The sequence below is a fragment of the Accipiter gentilis genome, chromosome 7 (assembly GCF_929443795.1).
Source record: "Accipiter gentilis chromosome 7, bAccGen1.1, whole genome shotgun sequence".
Lineage (NCBI taxonomy): Eukaryota > Metazoa > Chordata > Aves > Accipitriformes > Accipitridae > Astur > Astur gentilis.
Genome location: NC_064886.1, coordinates 33,881,369 through 33,900,772, shown reverse-complemented (window position 1 = coordinate 33,900,772; position 19,404 = coordinate 33,881,369). Strand labels below are relative to the sequence as shown.

Sequence of the window (19,404 nt, the reverse complement as noted above, 5' to 3'; positions counted from 1 at the left end):
ACGCGGCAGCAGAAAACTTGCATACTTTGGTTACGCACGGAAATTTAAGCAGAGATTGTTTCATGGTTCTAGTTACACTTAACATTTGGAGAGGACAGTAGAGGAGAAGGGTTGTCTTATTGCAGTCTGTTACGCTGTTAGCATTCATCCGCCGAACAGGGTCCAGTTTTTAGAAACTATTAGCAGTGAAGAACTTAATGTAGGCTCAATTTTTTTAAAAAACAGACCTGCTTTGTTTTAACCACAGATTGGAAATTCAGTGGACAGTGGCTGTCACTACAGTCTTCCTGTGGTTAAGCTTTTCTATATGTTCTTCTAGCAAAGGATAAGTCACATTTTCATGGCCAGGTGAGCTCTGACAGTCACATTGCTTTGGATGGGGAAAAGCTGGGAGTTTTTGTTAGTGCTTTTGTTCTCACAGGTGCAGAATGGCGGGGTAGGTACGGCACCTGCCTTTGTTAGCGCAGTCTAGTGCTCGCAGGCTCATCGTGCTGCCTTAGTTAAAACAGTCTTAATTCTTCTGTCAAGTGCCCTGTTGGTTTAGGCCAAATTGCAGTATTTCAATTGACTTAACGGAGGAGTAATTCAAGTAAGCGTCCTTAAAGGTTTTTGTACAGGTTTAATGCTGCAGCGTAAATTAACGCACTAAAACCGTGGGTTTAAAAAAAAAAAAAGGGGGCGGTGGGGAGGGGGAGCTAAAATAGTGGAACGTGTTTGCAAAACCGCTTTTTCAAGGAAGAACCGTACCTTGCCCTGTCAGCTTCTAGAGGCGAGCCTGGTCAGTGAGGCTAACTGACGTTACGCCCTGAATCCTGCCAGTGTTCCCCACGGGTGCTCGGCCTGCGCCGTTCCCCAGCCGTGGCAGGTAGCCCAGCGCGCACAGTTTGTGGGCCAAGCCGTGGCAGCGCCGATGGCTGCAGCAGACAGGCGAGGGCCGGCTTTGCGGCGAGGCGAGGCGCTGCCCCCGGCGCCGGGCCGTAGCCAGGGCCCCAGCCGAGGCGGCTCTGTGGGGGCCCGGGCGGCGGCGGCGGCGGCGGCGGGAGCGGGACTCGAACCGGCGGCTCCGTCCGCCCCGTCCCGCCCGAGCTCCGGCCCCGCCGCTGCCTTCCTGGGCGGCGCGCGGGAGAGGGCCGCGGCCCTCCCCGCCGACAGGGGGCGCTGCGGGCGAGGGCCGCTCTGGTCTCGCCCGGGCTCGCTGTCCGGAGTGCGGCCCGGCTGAGGAGAGCCGCGCGGAGTCGCTCCCGCCGCCGCCGCCGTCGTTCGCCCGCCCGCCCGCCGTCATGTCCGTGCCGGTGTCGGGCCCCTTGCGCAGCGAGCTGGCGGAGGCCGTGGCCCAGGCGCGGCTCTTGGTGGTGGGAGCCGGCGGCATCGGCTGCGAGCTCCTCAAGGACCTGGTGCTCACCGGCTTCAGCAACATCGACGTGGTGCGGGCCGGGGCCGCGGCCGGGGCGGGGGCCGGGGCGGGCGAGGGGCCGGCGGCGCGGCCGAGGCCGGGGCCGGCGGGGCCGGGGCCGGGGGGTAGGGGGGGGGGGGGAGGGAGCGGGGCGGGGGCCTGAGGGAGGCCGGGGCGGCGGGGCCGCGCCGCCACAGCGCCCCCGCGCCCGCCGCGGCCCCTCCCGCCCGCCGCATTGTCTGCGTGTTTTCAAACTGCTCCCGGCCCGCCAAAGCTGCCGGGCCAGGCTGCCGCGCCGCGCCGCCCCTGCCGCCGGGGGACGGGCTCCGCCACAAAGGGGCTGCGGCCTGCCGGCGCCCATCCGCGCCCCCGCCTCCCACGGGGCCGAGCTGAGGGGCTTCCCCCCGCGGGCCGCCGTGCCCGGGCCGCCCGCCGGAGCGAGCGCCGGGAGGGGGAGAGGAGGGAAGGAGGGAGGGAGGGGGGGGCCGCCTCCCCCGGGGCAGCGGCGGGTCCAGCCGTCGCTCGGCGGCGGAGCGGCTGCGCCGCTTTGGGAGCCCGTAGATGAAATCTCCTGGGAAACGGTGGTGGTGTGCCCATGTTCTTGCTGCCCGGCGGTTGCTCCTTAAAGTCTTAGTTTTGCCTAATGCCGCCTTTGCTACTGCTGCGGATAGTGGTCCGGTGCCGGATCGCAGCGAAAAACAAAATAACGTGGGAGGCGAACTGTATTTTTAGATACCGAGCTGTAAAACTGTCAGTCTTAGAAGTCCGGTCACGGTAGCTTCCCGCGGGCTGTTGCTTTCACTTTTGCTTCCTGATGCTAATCTCTGAATGTGTATAGGAAGGGCAGAATCGAGAGGGTGGTCGTGTAAACGGGATAGAGATAAATACCGTTAGCAAAACTCTGATTGCCTAGTTTCCAGGTCTTTATTAATTTCTTGGTGTAGCTGTGAAAAGTACATGGTTTTAAGAAGTCGCAGGAGAACAAATCCAGCTAGAGCACAGGTCCCTTTCCTTGAATGCGTTTTTACTTGTGTGTGCCTGGCCAGGAGTCACACCTGAGAGTTTTGTATCACAAGTTGCAAGAAGTTTGTTTTTACAGTCAGACTTGTTGAGCAGAGCTTATTAGAAACAGCTCTTATCTAAAACTTTATCAGCTTGTAGAAGAGTATAGCTACTGGTTTGCCTTGTTATTCATACAGCTCAGGCTTTTCTACTGAAATACTTTTTAAAACTTGTAGGGTATGCTTAAGTGCAATTCCAAATTGTCCCTTTGATTTGAGTCTGCCACCGAGAGCCTGTCCAATTTTAACATTGTACTGGTGAAGTAAACAACGCAGAAGAGTGGAAGCCTGTATTTTCTGCAGTTTTTTACCCTCTTTTTTTTTTTTTTTCCCCCCTCTATCTTACTATGTTATTTGTGGATTCCTGTAGTCTGTTATAATAGAAAGAGTTTAATATCTTCTGATTTTCCAGTTAGTCATTAGGCATAAATCTCATTGGGGTATGCTTACTGTTTCACTTATAGTTTGATTTTTTTGTATTGTCTTTCAATGCCAACTTGGACTCCATTAACTTAAGTACATGTTGGAGCAGGGCCATCTTCATTTAAAAATATCATTGGTAGTGTTTTATGCAAGACAGTAACGTTTTGATAGCATATGGAGTGGGTGGGCAAAAGACAAGGTGAGAGCAAAAAGAAGATTGTTAGCAAAGAGGAAATTCGCTATTAGGAGAATAAATTGCTTTTGTCAAAGTTTGTGATATTGTTGAGAGTTTTCCTTGGTAATTATATACTAACAAACTTGAACACCTGAAAATGCTTTTTACTTTTATAAGTTGTGAAAATTTTTTAAACCAAAATAATGATACTAAAAAAAATAATCTAATAATTAGTTTTGAATACCAGATAACTCACAAATATGTGATTTCATTAACTATGCTTTGTTAAAAGGCAGTGCCATTGTCCTCATGAATGAAGAACAAAATTAAATTACTCAAAATGCAAGTCTGAATTAAGAACATCAATATACATTCTTAGGAAGTTCTGAGGCCTTTCCTTCTAACTTACAAAAATGGGAGCAGTGTAAAAGTTATTAAAATAAAGAGAACTATTGAATTATGATCATTCTTAGCTATATTGAAGCTTCTGTTGAGGTCTAATGGTCTCAGGTATTCTCTGTGGAGAAAAACTTCCTCTGTTTCTTTTGGTCTTGGTAGTACTGTTTTCAGCTGTAGCTTATGTCATTTGTTATCATCTCCAGTTAAAATACTAAAAGCTTTCTGGGTAGTGGAAGTTTTAACAGAATTATGCACTTAATTTTCACTTGAGGTTCTCGGGCTTTTTGGCTTTGGACTAAGCAAGCTTCCTGAGTGTGTCTTATGCGAAAGGAAAGGAGGTAGAAATTTTTTTTCATGCAAATACCGTTTTCGTGAAAAGATACAAGACCATGGGTAGTTACCAGGATACTACAGGCAATAAAGATTAACAGTCTCTGCTTTATAATACATTTCTAAAACATTTTATATTTTCTGTTTGCTCTGTATCCACAGATGCTTTTATTTAGTGTTTAAATAGAACTCTTTAGCTATTTACAGTTCTTAGTATATTAAAACTTAATCCTTAAATTAAAAATATTGGGAAGTTTAATCTTGGAGCTTGGATCTCGCATGCAAAGGATCTTCAATGAGAAGTGTGTGGCATGCTTTTTTTGTTATTCAAGTTTGGTTAATAAAATTAAAAGCATATGAGAATACCCTTAGTAGGTCATGTTTAAACTTCACACTGTGCAGTCAGTCTGATAGTACTCTCCATATAGCTGAAAGCGTTACTATGTTGAGTATGTCAGCATTATCTATGGGAATTTGGGATAAATACCTCTGAGGGTGAGGAAAATTGTCTCCCCTCCTAGTTAAAAGTTAGGGACAGGAGAGCATTTCTAAAGAGTCGTTGATGAGAGATAAGTGTTTAATAAAAGCAAAAGTAGTGGCATCAAAGGTAGGAATAATTCTTCTCAAAGTTCTAATTAAATCTTAATTCTTGTGGTGGGACATAAAGACATTTGGAATTATGATGTTCATGTGCATATATTAATAGAAACATGGCTGTTAGGGGAATTGCAGTCATGGCATCCTTTGAGGTGGTACATCACAGGTGTGCTGTGGTATATGTTTTTAAACATTTTGATTGCATGATTGGATTTTTTTTTTTTTTGTAAGTAGACTTCATAATTTTTTAATATGCACTTCAGCAGTTAGTCCTGGTGACAAACAGTAAAAGCTTTTGCCCTGCAGTGTATGACTTAGATGACAATGCAGCCCTCGGTTTACTGATTCAGTTGCTCAAAGCTATGTTCAAATATAAAGTAGAAATACTAATTAGTTTGCTGAGTAGTCTTCTTGGACCTTGGGGAAATGTGGTACAGAGCCAGCGTTCAGGGTGGTTAGTCCCACGTAGAGACTGACTGGACCTATCTAGAGAGATTTCTGCAGTTTCTCCTCTGAGTTTGTACGGTGTGCTCCTGATGAATTCTCGCTAAAATCTTTATGGTCTGGTAAATAAGACAATCAGTTACCGACTTTCTACTAACCACTGTGCAAATGTATGTCAAAATTCATGTGCGTTTTTAGTAGGGACTCTTTCTTCAGAAAGTTTGTTGTCGTGTAGCCCTAATTTTTGACATATGGCTCTATTGTAAGTAATTATTTAAAATGTATGGATTTCTGAAGATGATTAGGTGCTCATTTGTGCCTCTACAGTTCCTATAGTGCAGACATAACACCTGTATGCAGGTCTGGGAAGGGATCTGTAAAGTTTATGCATTTTGGTCAATCACATTTGCTTCAAATTCTGTTACTGATTTTGTTCCTTTTATTTCTGTAAAAGTGAAATGGCTGTCTCTTGTGTGTTTATAGATTGATTTGGATACTATTGATGTCAGCAATCTCAACAGGCAGTTTTTGTTTCAAAAGAAACATGTTGGAAGATCGAAATCACAGGTGAGGAAAAGGTCAAAGCTCAAGTCTTAGTATTATTTTATGGACAGTGTTAGACACATGTCACAATTTTGTTTCTACTGGGAAGAGGTAAGTGTTGGCTGGTTGACCATGGCTATCCACAACATTTCATTATAAAATTATTTAAATCTCTTAAGGTAGTCAACTTAGACTCGATACCAGTTGAGTATCGAGTATCTTTAGAAGGAAGGAAGAAAGAAATAATAAGTGGTTTTTTTTGTTTTTGTTTTTTTTTTATTTCTAGGTTGCCAAGGAAAGCGTGTTACAGTTTTATCCAGAAGCTAATATTATAGCTTACCATGATAGCATCATGAAGTATGTTTGTTTTTAAGCTCTAATTACATGTTTTGATTTGCAAGTACTGTGTTATTTAAATGCTACAATGGTGTGCTTTAAGATATTTTACAAAGCTACTGCAGTAAGAAGAAATAGCTGTAAATGAGAGAGTATCACACACCCAAGTGTGAGTGTGGATTTTGCATGAGTTTTCTTAAGCTCTGGTAGTAAGCTGTAGTCATTTGCTTGCGTCTATTTTTCATTTTATTAGTAATATTTACTATATAAGTTTCTACACTGTAAAGATGCCCTGATGTCTTAAGCAATAATTAGATAAAATGAATGTGAATGTTGAGTCTATGATTAAAAAAATTAAGTCCTTTGTGTGCGTGTAGGTAACTATCATTTATATATGCCCCAAACTGTTAAAATTTAGTCTTTATGATCCATAACCAATGAGTAGAGTAAAATATTATGTAAACTTTCATTAGCTGTTTCCCATGTTTTAATTTATGTTTGTCCAGCTTCTTAAAAATTGATATTCTGTAATATTAAGGTTTGAACTCTGATGTTGCCATTAGCCACTGAAACACTGACTCATTGCATCCTTCTCCTGAAACTGTAAAAACGTTAATCCTGTTTCCTCTTTATTCCCTCTTCTTTGCCACCTTCTTGAAATCGGAAAAATATAATGTAAAGATAATAAAGCATCAAGATTTTAAAATCCCATGTCTTGGCTCCTAAGGGTATGGAGGCACGATCAAAACCAATTGCGCTATCACAGTATAATGAATTATCAACAGTCTGATGAGCTATGGTAATTACAGTGTGCATGTTTTAGCCTCAGCTGATGGTTTTTAAGGTCAGTTACCACAGCTCAGCCAATTTACTCATTAGGTCAGAGCAGTATAATCACTTTTTCGTTGTCTGCCTGTTTCATTGGTCAAATTAGTACTAATTGCAATAGCTTCCTTCCAGCAGCATAAAATTCATGTTTTCACCCAGCTTTAAAATGGGCAGAAGACAAATGGGGCAGTGAAAGGCTAGCAGTAAATGTATAATATGTGTAATTTACCACACGAACATCAGTCCACCCTTTGCATGTGTATAGTTTCTGTTGTGGCATAATAACCAACAACTTTGATAAGCCATTTTGAGTATTGTTTTTCTTTTCTGTAGCCCTGACTATAACGTAGAGTTCTTCCGCCAGTTTACGTTGGTTATGAATGCTCTGGATAACAGAGGTGAAGTTTTCACTATGATTTTGTATTGGAGATGAAAATACTGTTGCTTGTTCATAGAAACAATTTTCATGTGTTCTACTCTAGTACTTCTGCAGTGTCAGTTAAATAACAAGTATTCTCTTAACCCATCTGTAGTTTGACTAATGCTTGTGTACTTCACTAGAACCTTGAAAGGGTAGTTAGTGCTTTTACAGGTGTTTTGAAAGTAAACATTAACTGCTATGTTGTTGCTTTATGGGATCTGATGAGTATTGTGTGTACCTATGTAATTTTATTCAGTTGAGTTTGCTATATGTAATAGCGTTGATATATTTTGTGTTAATTGCGAAATTGACTTTGTGAAAAGGCGTAGTGCTCTATAATGAAATAAGACAGATTAAGGATAAATGTTTGCGTAGGAGGCTACCTTGAATTTGAAGAAGTAAAACTGGTTTTTTTTTTTCTAATTATTCAAATTTTTCTTTAAAAACTCTTGATTTGCAGCTGCCCGCAACCATGTGAACAGGATGTGTCTGGCTGCTGATGTTCCTCTTATAGAGAGTGGAACTGCAGGTTACCTTGGACAAGTCACAGTTATCAAAAAGGTTAGGCTGAGTATTACTCTTGTTGCTTTAAGTTTAAATCATTGGCTCTTTAGACAACACGGAGTAGGGTGTTTTGAGATACAGTTACAGTTCATCTGGTAATAGGATATACTATCAGTAGCCTTCACAGTGTGACAAATATTTCACTTTTCACCAGGGAGTGACAGAATGTTACGAATGTCATCCTAAACCAACTCAGAAGACTTTTCCAGGCTGCACAATCCGAAATACGCCATCGGAACCTATCCATTGCATTGTGTGGGCTAAGTATTTGTTCAAGTAAGTGATTTTTTTTAAGAAAGAAAATAGGTACTGTGGTTCACTCTTCTGGTTTCTAAACCTACAGGCCGAGAAATAAAGCGAACATGCGCTTTGGGGGGCGGGGGGAGGTAATTAATGTGAATTACAGCAAAAACTTCCAGTTCTTTGACCTGGTTTTTGGGGTGGGTTTTGTTGTTTGGTTTTATTTAATATAAAGATGGAAGGTTGGTTAGTACTTAGGCCTTGTTCAAATATCACAGAAAATCTGGCAGTTTGGCGCAGCAGTGTAGGTTGACTGGACTTTATTCTTCACCTTTGTGTGAAGTTAACACATTTTTCAGTTTAATGCATGTATAAATAGATGTAAAGTTTGCGTGGCTCTTGGAGGGTTATAAGCAATCTATTCAGTACTGCAGTGTAAATATAAGGCTAGGTGAACTATTGAGTGAGTTATACAGAACCATTTTGCTAAATTCATTTTTGTATTGGATGTTTTGTGTCATCAGTGTTAAGTTCACATGTGATGAATCCCAACAATTTAAAAAGCAATGTATGAAGAGGCACTCTGATAGCAAGAATTCTAAAGTGGATATATATCCGTTAGCAAATATTTCAGTCTTTAACCAGATGTGTTGGAATTCTAGTGTTGTGTTCTTGTTCTTAATTATTATATAGCCAGCTGTTTGGAGAAGAAGATGCTGATCAAGAAGTCTCTCCTGACAGAGCTGATCCTGAAGCTGCCTGTGAGTGTGATATAACCTCATAGCTTACCCTGTTACTGAAATGTTCTATTTCAGAGATTATGACTTGTTTCTGTACATTTCTTAAGGGTAGAGGGTTCAGCTCCATTTTCTTTTAAGAGGATTCCATTTACTGTACCCTTGGATAACAAGAGTTTGGGGGGTGTTAGCAGTAGTTTCCCTTACAGACCTTCATGCACACTGTGCATGATTTAGTTCCCTCATACTGACACTTATATTTGAAACAATTTCAGTGTTTTTAGTCAACTTGATGCGTAGTGCATAGCAGAGGTTTTTGCATGGGTAATGCGCAAAAAATACTCTTCAAAATGACAACAGTTTAATAGATTCACTTGTTGGAACTGTGGCATTTGTGGGCAGCCTAAAACATTATTAAAATGATTGCTTCAGCTGTTGTGAAAACTTTTTAATACAGTGTAAGATGCGTCACTGGCATTCACTAATTGTTCTCAGTGTGGGTAGAACAGTTGTGAGGAACACAGTACACTCGCTAGTCATAAAGTTCCAGTTAACACATCCAGGTGTAAAATACATGATTTAGATTAATAGGCTTGTATCTGTTTGGATACTCCTGTTCCCTGTGCAGTGAACAGTCTTCCCCATGTGCACAGGAACTTGAAGTGAAAAGTAAGATTGAAGTGTAAATTAAACATAACTGATCTTCACAGGGTGGCCTTTTTCTTCCTTTGTATTTGGATTTGATGGAGCGCTTCCTTCCCTGCAGCTGGGAGGCTTGTCTTTTGAACTGTGGACTGAGAACTGAATGATATTTGTAGTCACTCTGCATTTTCCACTCCTAGCTGAGGGATTGCAAGGAAATACAGGGATTGTGTTTGAACCCTTCTAGCCCAAAACACTTCAATGTTAATCTACATAGGAAATATGCCCATTTAGAGTAAGTAATGTTTTTGCAGCTATTCAGTATTTTTCTGTAAGGACAGTAATCGTAGTTACTGTGAAAGGGAATAGGCATCATTGCTTCTTTTGGATCCATTGATAGATGAATGGACTTGGCAGAGGGAGCCTAGAGGATCCTCCAACTTTTCAGATTCTCCAAATGTCAGATAGTGATCACCCGACAGGTTGTTCCTACAGGAAGTGCAGAATGAAATAGCTCAGTCTCAAAAAGAATGGCGTATAAATTCAGTTAAAACAACTGCTGCTGGAATACTTGGAAAGTAGCAGACACAACGCCACTTATTTAAACAAAGGTATCAGGGCAATTGTAGGAAGGCCTGAGTTGTAGCCTTATGTCTGTAGTGAGTAAACTGTCTGTAGCGACAATGCTGTTTAGAATCAGTGGCTATACAGGGTGTATCAGGGAAGAGGCAATGCAAACTTTGTAAAGGGAAGTTGTGCCTTGCATAGCTCTGCAGGTCCTTTGAAGGAATCGGCAAACCTGTGGACAAGCATGTCTCGTTTATGCTGTTTTGAATCTGCAGGGGGCACTCAAAAACTTTTTTTAAGGAACCTGAAGGAGCTAAGCAGCCACGAGGAAAAAAAAGGATGAAGATCCTGAAGTGGATAAACTACTTAAATCATAGAGATAAATGGTGATTAGAGGAGTGCCTCAGACTGGGGATCAGACCAGTGCTGTTCAGCATACAAGATGAAGCAAAGTCACTCAGAACAGTAAAGATGAGGACTAATTGCAAAAAGTAGTAGAAAGCTTCACAATACAGAATGACTGCGCAATGAGATGTTAGGTAGATTTGGTGCAGATAAACATGAAATGATGCATTGGTGAAAGGGTGGAAACGTTCACAAATTTACATATAAAGTTATGGTCTCTGAATTTATTTTTTTTCTCATTCGGTCAAGATGTTAATAGATAGTTTTATGAAAACATCAACCTGCTGCTTATTAGGAATCACGATAGCAATTGCTGGATGTGACTGGGAAGGAAACACAAAATGAATAGCATCTGTATGCATGGAATTTTTTTGTATAGGAATAACCAGAGCTAGGAAGCTGATTTCTTTTTTTGCGTGTGTGTTGAAGTTCTAACCAAACTAAGACTTTTCAGCCAGGAAGAGAGACTACTAAAAGGGGATGGTTAGACATTTACGAAATCGCAACATTATGTGGAGAAAATTAATAGGAAACAATTGTTCACTGTTTCTGCCAATAAAGGAGTTAGGTAACATCAAGTTAAATTAGTGAGTTGCAGTTGCAGAAGCAAACAGGAGTAGTTGCACTGTCTCTAATTCAGCTTTTGTTGAGCGCAGTAAAGCCATTTTATGGTCCCTGTATAATTTTGATTATTGGCTCTAGGGAAGTATTTGGATGTGATTTTCCTTTTTTTGAATTAAAAAATTGGTTAACACTTTATATTAATAGGGGAGCCAGCAGAAGCAGAAGCCAGAGCACGAGCATCCAATGAAGATGGTGAGATTAAGCGTGTTTCAACTAAGGAGTGGGCTAAATCAACAGGATACGATCCAGTTAAACTTTTTACTAAGGTATCTTCTTTACCCTCAATAAATGTCTTTATCTGAAGTGTATGACGTGCTTTAAAGTTGGGTCAAAACCCAGTTTGGATACCTAGCGATAGCCATCGGTTATACAATTATGTTTTGACTTCCAGCAGTTTTGCTGTAGCGTTGGTCTTTTACAACACTTGCTTGTTTTCACGGCATTCCATCTGCATCTGTACAGACGGCTTCGGCAGCTTGTCCATGCTGTACAGAAAAAACTTAATTTGAATTACTTTTAATATGAAGAGGTAAACTTGAATTATGTAGGAGTTTCACTGGGCATAATCAGAACCAATCTGAGGACCTAAAAGCTATCAGTCGTCTTCTGTGTATAATCAGGCTCTGGCATAAGAAAATACAAACCGGTTTAGCAGTTTTCTTTCTAAATAGTTGCTGAAAGTGGATAAATGGAGGAAATCGGTATAGAATGTAATGTTGATACGTAGTAATAACTTTAATCTGGAGATTCATTGGCATATAGGTAAGAGTATCTCAGGGAGAGTATACAAAGAGCTATAGTGATGGCTTCAGTAGGCGCAGGAACCCACTGCTTGGGCTATTGTTTCTTGATTTTTACTTTATTCACCCCCCAGATTAATCAGAGCTGTGTCTGCTTTATGCAATAAGTGTTAGAGAATGGGGAATAAGAAGTTTTTCAAATCTGGGTTTTTTTCCCTCCTGTGGAGTTTGATTTTTATTTACGTGGTTGAAAATAATTTCAAGGAGAAAAGCAAAATCTAATAAATCTAATCCTGATTTTTCAGTTTCACAGCAGATATAAAAATAAAGTATGTCCTTTTTTTTCCCCTTTCATTCTAATGTTTTTTGTTGTTTGTTGTATTTAACGTTTCCTAGCTTTTTAAAGATGACATTAGATATCTGCTGACAATGGATAAGCTGTGGAGGAAAAGAAAGCCTCCAGTGCCACTGGACTGGGCTGAGGTACAAAATCAAGGTAATTGTCCCTCTTCCCACTGTGTGTTTGTAAGTCATACTTGCTGTTTGCTAATGCATCTCTGTGATAGGTACATTTTCACTGTCACAGCTGAGTACTGATAACATTAAATTCTTTGTGATTCCTGAAAATTTTAAATTTCACTATATAGAAAATGGTTTTTCTAAAACTGTTTTGCAATTGTTATTTTAGATACTTAATATTGGCTGTAGAAAATTCACATTTGACAAAATGAAATGTGAATTTCATGAAATAAAATGTGAATTACATGTCAGCTTACTCTAGGAGACCTTACCATGAGCACTGATACATTTATCTCTGAAAGCTGAGTTTTGCTGAAAATGTACATTTGTTGTAATTTGTGCATGTCTAGACGATTGATGTCTAGACGATAGCTATAGTTGCAGTTCTAAATGCAGATTTGTTGTAAAATGTTTGGGCTACTGTAGTTTAAGGATATTGTTCTTTGATTTGGAAAATACTTAATTTTGCTGAAATTGGAAAATTCTTAACTCTTTGAGAGAACTTATGTGGGATTTATGAGTATTCCAGATCTTAATTTTCTTTTTTTTCTTTTTGCAAAGAGAAAAACATATCTGACCAACAAAATGAATCCTCTGCAGTCTTGAAGGATCAGCAGGTTCTCGATGTCAAGAGCTATGCACACTTATTTTCAAAGAGTGTTGAAACCCTGAGACTTCACCTGGCTGAGAAGGGTGATGGAGCAGAGCTTATATGGGATAAGGTTAGTTTGCCAAATACGTAGGAACCAGTTATATTCTACATATGTAGTACAAATATTAATTGGACTCATTCAGTTTCATTCCAGAATAGTACTACTTAGAACAAAAATGTCTGGCACCTCACTGAAAGGACTTGCCATATGTAAACAAATATATACTATAAATGCTGTATTTTGTAACTCACCGAGTGTAAGGATTAACTATTGTGATGCAAATAACTTAATTCACCAACTTTAAATAGCACAACTTCAGAAGTATTTTTCATATTTTTATTTTTGAAAATATTCTAATAATGCAACTCCATTTTTTCCTTTTTAGCTTTCTCTAAAACATGCTCTTATACAGTGGTTGGTAGCTAGAGTTCTACTGAGTTGTACATAGTAGTTAGCTCTGACAATAGGTATGTATTATATTATGAGTTTTGCTGAAGAAAGGCAAGAAAAGAATTTTCTTTTTTAGCACCAGAGACAGTGTAATCTTCCTGGAGTGAGTTGTCATTTGGAATAAGAAAAAAAAAAACAAGTAGTTTGTAAATATAGAGGGGACAAAATAGTATTACAACAAATAGTAAAAATACTTCTTTCTGAAACACCAATTTTTGAAACTGAGCATAAAACATGGTAAGATTTAGATTTAGACATTATTTTGAACATACAAGGCATTCTATTAATATTGATACACTAATTCACTATTAAAATACTAAGTACAATTTCTAAACATGTCTATTTAAAGTATTACTGCTCTGTCTAAACATACCTTCTGAAAGAGGAAGTATATTGACTTTGAAATGGAATATTGTGCAGACTTTTTTAACTTTCTGTTTTTAAGGTTTTAGGAGCCATGTGTTAAACTTTTTCCAATGAATAATCTGATTTTTAAATACTTTTTGTATTAACTTCTTGTCAGGATGACCCTTCTGCAATGGATTTTGTCACTTCTGCTGCGAATCTCAGGATGCATGTTTTCAGTATGAATATGAAGAGCAGATTTGATATCAAGTGTAAGGATAGAATATAATATTGTTTTATTTTAAATAATAATCTAAACTTCTCATTTTCATTTACTATTAAAAATCTGCATACTCTTGCTTATTTTGCAGCAATGGCAGGAAATATTATCCCAGCTATAGCTACTACTAATGCAGTAATAGCTGGTCTGATAGTGCTGGAGGGTTTGAAGATTTTATCAGGAAAAATAGATCAGTGTAGAACGGTAAGTGGGAATAAGATACTTTCACTTTCTTGTTATTTATTATTTGTTTAAAAGTCACATTTAACCTGCTTTGACTATTGAGTAGTTTTACTGTCTCACTTGCTGCTTCAGTAGATTCTGAATGTGCTGGGAACTTTTAGCCATGATGAAAAGAGAAGTGGGAGTCTCAAGGATCATTAAATTCCTCTGATTTAATGAAAATTGGCTGCTGGATAGGAGAGAGAACCAGACTGACATCACTTGAAACATGGTTGTTTCATGTTACAGATCTGTTTGGCAATAGCTGGTCAGTCAGCACAGGTGTCATTGCAGACTGGCTGTTAATATGCATTTTTCTCTTGTTCAGCAGGCATGTCAAAGAGGATTAGGGAACAGGAAAACCTGTGAGACTAAGAGAGTAAATCTGTAGGAAAACAGGTTTTGAGTGCTATTACTTACAGAATAACTTGTTTTATTCTTGTCTGTCTTCAAGATCTTTCTGAACAAGCAGCCAAATCCCAGAAAGAAGCTATTGGTTCCTTGTGCTTTGGATCCACCAAATCCTAACTGTTATGTATGTGCAAGTAAGCCAGAAGTGACTGTGAAACTTAATGTACACAAAGTTACTGTGTTAACACTCCAGGATAAGGTAAATCTTGAATATTAGCTACAGCTTTCATTTTTATTCTAATACTATAAATTATTAAAGTTAGGTTTTTGTTCAGTATATTTTGACAGAACATCAGCTGTTTATATTTGCTCTACATTTTGCACTTCCCTCTTGCTCATGTGTGCTTGTGTATCTTGTGAAAGAATGTTTGTATTTTGTAACTTTTTGGTGGTTTTAAAGCCTATTCATATCCAACAGTAAAAAACTAAATTTGTACTTTGGTTGAATAGTTCAGTAGCCACATTACAGTTGCGTAATCACAACTGATTTGTAATTCTGTCACTTTATGAATTATACTAAAATTTTTTTCAGTGTTTTTGAACCTATAGGCTTCAGACAGCAAAAGTACAATTATTTTGTTCATGGAAGTAAAAAAAAAAAAAAGTATACACTCTCAGGAGATGCCTGAAAATGAGCCAGGATAAGAAAATCAACATAATTCAAGTTTTTTTTCTTTTATAAGTGTTTTTAAGTCAGATATTGATAAATAATCATATCCATCTTTTCAGATAGTGAAAGAAAAATTTGCTATGGTAGCACCAGATGTACAAATAGATGATGGAAAAGGAACTATTCTTATCTCTTCAGAAGAAGGAGAAACAGAAGGTATGCATACTGAAGCCTTTTAGATAAGAGTAGATAAAAACTAAGAAGAAACCAAGATACACAGAATGGAAGTATAGCAAATGTTCTAGTGTTCATCCTGTAGACTAATATTTGAAGAGGACTGGATTTGCAAGTGTTTAAGTGGCTCAAGAATAGCTAGTGGTATTGTCTACAAGCCTGCAAGTCCAGTTCAGCTTTCCTGTGTAAAGTACTTTCCACCTGGAGTGTCAGGATTCCTTTCAAGAATAGATATTCAGCTATAAAAGTGCACCAGTTATCTTCCTCTGTTTAGAAGTCCCGTTCATTTTCCTGTTCTTAGATTGTGGTCTTTTTATGATGCTTGTAGGTACTGTTGTAATACAAATACTATCTCCAAAATGTTCCTAAATGTAATAATAGTGAAGTGCTTGAACATGATGCATGAGGGGTAAATAAGTCAAACATAAGTAGTTTTAACTCCTGATAGGCTTAAATGTCAGGTTTTACTTTAAATATAGCTAATAAATGTTCATCTTATGTTTCTACGTAGAACTTCTGGAGTACTCATTTCATTGTATTTATTCAGGTGTAAAGGATCTTTATATAAGTAGCTGTATACACTGTAGTTTTTCACTATTTTTCTAGCAAATAACCACAGGAAATTATCAGACTTTGGAATTCGAAATGGCACTCGACTACAAGCAGATGATTTCCTCCAGGACTATACACTGTTAATCAATGTGCTTCATAGGTAAGGATTATTTTTGCGTATACATATAGAACAGTTCCACAGGGAATTTCCAACTCAGAATTTTAAATTCATCAATAAAGCTCAAAGATAAAGCTGCAGAAAGAAAACAATAGAGGTAAAAGAGGAATTGTTATTTTTTATGAATTTATAGAGTTTAGGGGGGTTTGGTTTGTTTCGGTTTGGTTTTTGTTGTGGTTTTGGTTTGGTTTTTTACACAATAATTGGAAAAATTTATTTGAATAATTTGTCATTACACAGCATAAAAATACAGCGCAAAACCAAATTTACTTTTGAGGCAGCCAACAAGTGAGAAACTGCCATTTAAAAACCAAAACAAAATAAAAAAGGGCAACACACACCCCCCAGCCTGCTGGAGTGGTAGGTCCTGTGTTTGACTACCTGTGTTCAGATACAACAATGCAAATAGAAGTCACTTTGAACTCATTGGTCTGTGTATTTAACCCTGGATAAGTAATAAACATTATATACAGTAAATTAACACACTGCACTTTAAGTAAGAATAGGAATGTGACATTGAGGAAGAAAGGTAAGCTCAGGTAATGATTTTTCTCATTCCTAAGCATTTTAAGCCATGGCACTGGGTAGAACAGTGTTTATGAATAGACAAAGCATAAATTATAAAGGAGGACTGAACAAGTTTTCCTCTCTTTTAATATGTTTTTCTCATTTTGTCATAGTTACAGTGTGCTCTAATACTTGAATTATATACTTTCTTTGTGAAAAAGACAGGTTTTTATTTTCACCTGGTTGTTTAAAAGCATATGTATTTTTTTCTGCAGTGAAGACCTAGAAAAGGATGTAGAATTTGAAGTTGTTGGTGATACCCCTGAAAAAGTTGGCCCTAAACCATCAGAACCAACATCCAAGAACATTACCAATGGTAGCGATGATGGGGCGCAACCGTCAACATCAACAGGTAAATAACAGTAATCAATATTAAATAAAACAAAATAATCTTTTAATAGTGCAGTCCAATTAAAATAGTTGTCTTCAGTTTTATGACTTAACTTTGCCAAAATGAAATAAATGTCATTTAAGTTGCCTCTGTGTACAAATATAATATTAAATAGAAAAATGCACATTGATGATTGTTACAAAATGCACATTTAAGATTGTTACAAAGGTTTACAGTAAATACACCTTGAAATTGTATTTAACGCACAAGGGCTTGGTGGGGTGTCTTAAGTGCATCATTTGCACAGTGATTTAAATAAAGTTAGACGCATTCTGTCTGATGGTCACGCTATTGCTTGACAAAAAAGAATCAACCAAATTTGTCACTTTCTCCCTACAGATTAAAAATTGCTTTGTGGATGTCTTTTGATCGTGTTTCATTTTTTTAATTTATTATCTGCTTACAAAATAATTGTTCTTCACCTACCAAACAAAGCAGGGCAAGAAAATAGTATTTGCTATCCAGGAAGAAGTACCATCACCTTCCTAACATAGAGTGTTTATTTGAACATACTCAAAATAGTTCAACTTAAATGAATATGGGTTTCTTAAGCACTGAAGGCTAATGTACTGGAAACGTCACACTTTTATAGGGATAGTGTATGAATCTGAATACTTGTTGTGACGGATATAAGTTAGATATCTGTAGCTCTGTCTTGCACTTTTGGATGATGTTCCTTTGCCTGTCAGATGGTCCTATTTAAGATACGTGCCACAAGTATGTAGTCACTCCCACTTGCCTCTCATTTCAGGGGACACTAAATGTTAAAGAGTATTGCTAAAATTTATTTCAAATTATATTAAAAAACTAGCATAAAATTATTTTTTACAGTGAATTTGTACTTCAAAAAAACAAGATCCACTAGATGTTTTGAAAGTTTGCATTTGGTTCTATTTTCCCTTCTTTATACTACCCATTGTTATCCTTTAGTTCTTTAAGTCGGTTCACCCTTCCTCTTCTCCCTCTCTCCGTGTTCTCCCTCTCTCAAGGAGCATGGCTTCTAGTGGGAGTTCTGTTGAATGCAGTAGTGAAAGGAGCAGCTGGACTCTACAGCTCAGCATGTGTAAAAGTTCTTTTATCAAGGACTGCTGCAGATAGCGTGCAACTTCTGTTTTGTACATGGAAAACAAAAATCATGTGAACTAATGCATTTCCCATACTTTTGGGTTACTGCAATATTTTTCATACCTCTAGTGAAGAGGGAATAATAACCATGTGACAAGCCTATTTTATACTGATTTCAGAGAAATTCAAAACACTCTTGCAGTTGAATGAATGGATAAAGAATGCTCCAGGACATATTTGTTGTATTAGAGACATTCTTATTTTTATGTATGAAATTTGGGTTGAGAGTAGATTATCTTTACAGTATCCATTTGAATTAAAAATGTGTATTTTGCAGCCCCAGATCAAGACGATCTATTGATTGTTGATTCTGAAGATGAAGGTACTTCAAGCAATGTTGATGATGATATGGAAGACAAAAGCCGCAAGAGAAAACTAGAAGATAAAGAGTGCGTCAGTACAAAGAGAGTGCGTACTGAGCAGACAGAAGAACAAGATGAAATTATAGCATTAGACTGAACGTGCAAATGCCCCTTGACAAAATAATTTGGATAATGTAATACAGTAACAGCATATTATGTGGGGATGTGAAAAATGTCCAGAACTAGCCTAATTTTAAGGCCTTTGTTCCAAGTGAATACCAAACCACTGGCTTAAATAATTTGTGTCTTTCTCTTGATGATAAAGCTCTCATCTCAATAGACTTTTTCAGAAGTTTTTCCATATTAATTCCATATATTAAATGTAGTAGAAACATAGTTTATAAATACTTACAGATGAGTATTTGCTTAAACAGTCATGAAAAAAGCATGTTATTTTTGTGTAAATACCTCTTTGGTATAATTCAACAGGATAAAAAAACCTGCTCTTGTTTAGTAAAGGGTCATCATCTGATGCTCAGATTTTAAGTAACTACTTTTTTTTTTTTTTTGCTTGAAGAAGAATATTTTTAGCCTAGTCCTAAATATTTTTCACATCCTGAACAAGTAAAGAAGAAAATTCAATAAAGCAAATTAGTGCCATGTTTTAACAGTGTTCTTAAAGTTCAACTGGCACTATGTACATTACTGTAAAACTGTTAATTTACTCAAGTTTTTCAACTCGTACTGCCTGGTATGTCAATGTAAGAAGCAAATTTTTGTGTATTGTTACAGTTTCAGGTTATTTATATTTGATGTTTTGTAAACTCAGATACTACTACTATACTGTACATCTGATGGACCAAATAAATGACATCTGAAATACTTGCTATATTTGCTTGCACAGTCCAAGTTTATGCTGACTTAATGGGATTTTACAATGTATAGCCTTCAAAAATTACTGTATTATTTTCATTTTTCTAAACATAATCTAGTAGTACAGAACTTAAGCTTCACTTGTTTGAGGTGAAAGGGGAATTTTTTTAATAAAACTTTTGTGAATGGTTTTTTTCTTGGACAATCAATTATTGGCCTCTTC

General features: G+C 38.2%; 1 protein-coding gene across 1 annotated transcript; it reads left to right on the top strand.

Moving 5' to 3' along the window:
• Positions 1-1,206: 1,206 nt before the first annotated feature.
• UBA2 (ubiquitin like modifier activating enzyme 2) lies at positions 1,207-19,371 on the top strand. Its single transcript, XM_049806783.1, has 17 exons — positions 1,207-1,424; positions 5,306-5,389; positions 5,652-5,722; positions 6,863-6,927; positions 7,411-7,511; positions 7,669-7,790; positions 8,448-8,515; positions 10,874-10,995; positions 11,866-11,965; positions 12,550-12,710; positions 13,615-13,708; positions 13,808-13,920; positions 14,393-14,548; positions 15,079-15,175; positions 15,800-15,905; positions 16,706-16,842; positions 18,284-19,371. The coding sequence occupies exons 1-17, from the start codon at positions 1,281-1,283 to the stop codon at positions 18,463-18,465; spliced, it is 1,923 nt and encodes a 640-aa protein (XP_049662740.1). The 5' UTR covers positions 1,207-1,280; the 3' UTR covers positions 18,466-19,371.
• The last annotated feature ends 33 nt before the right edge of the window (positions 19,372-19,404 follow it).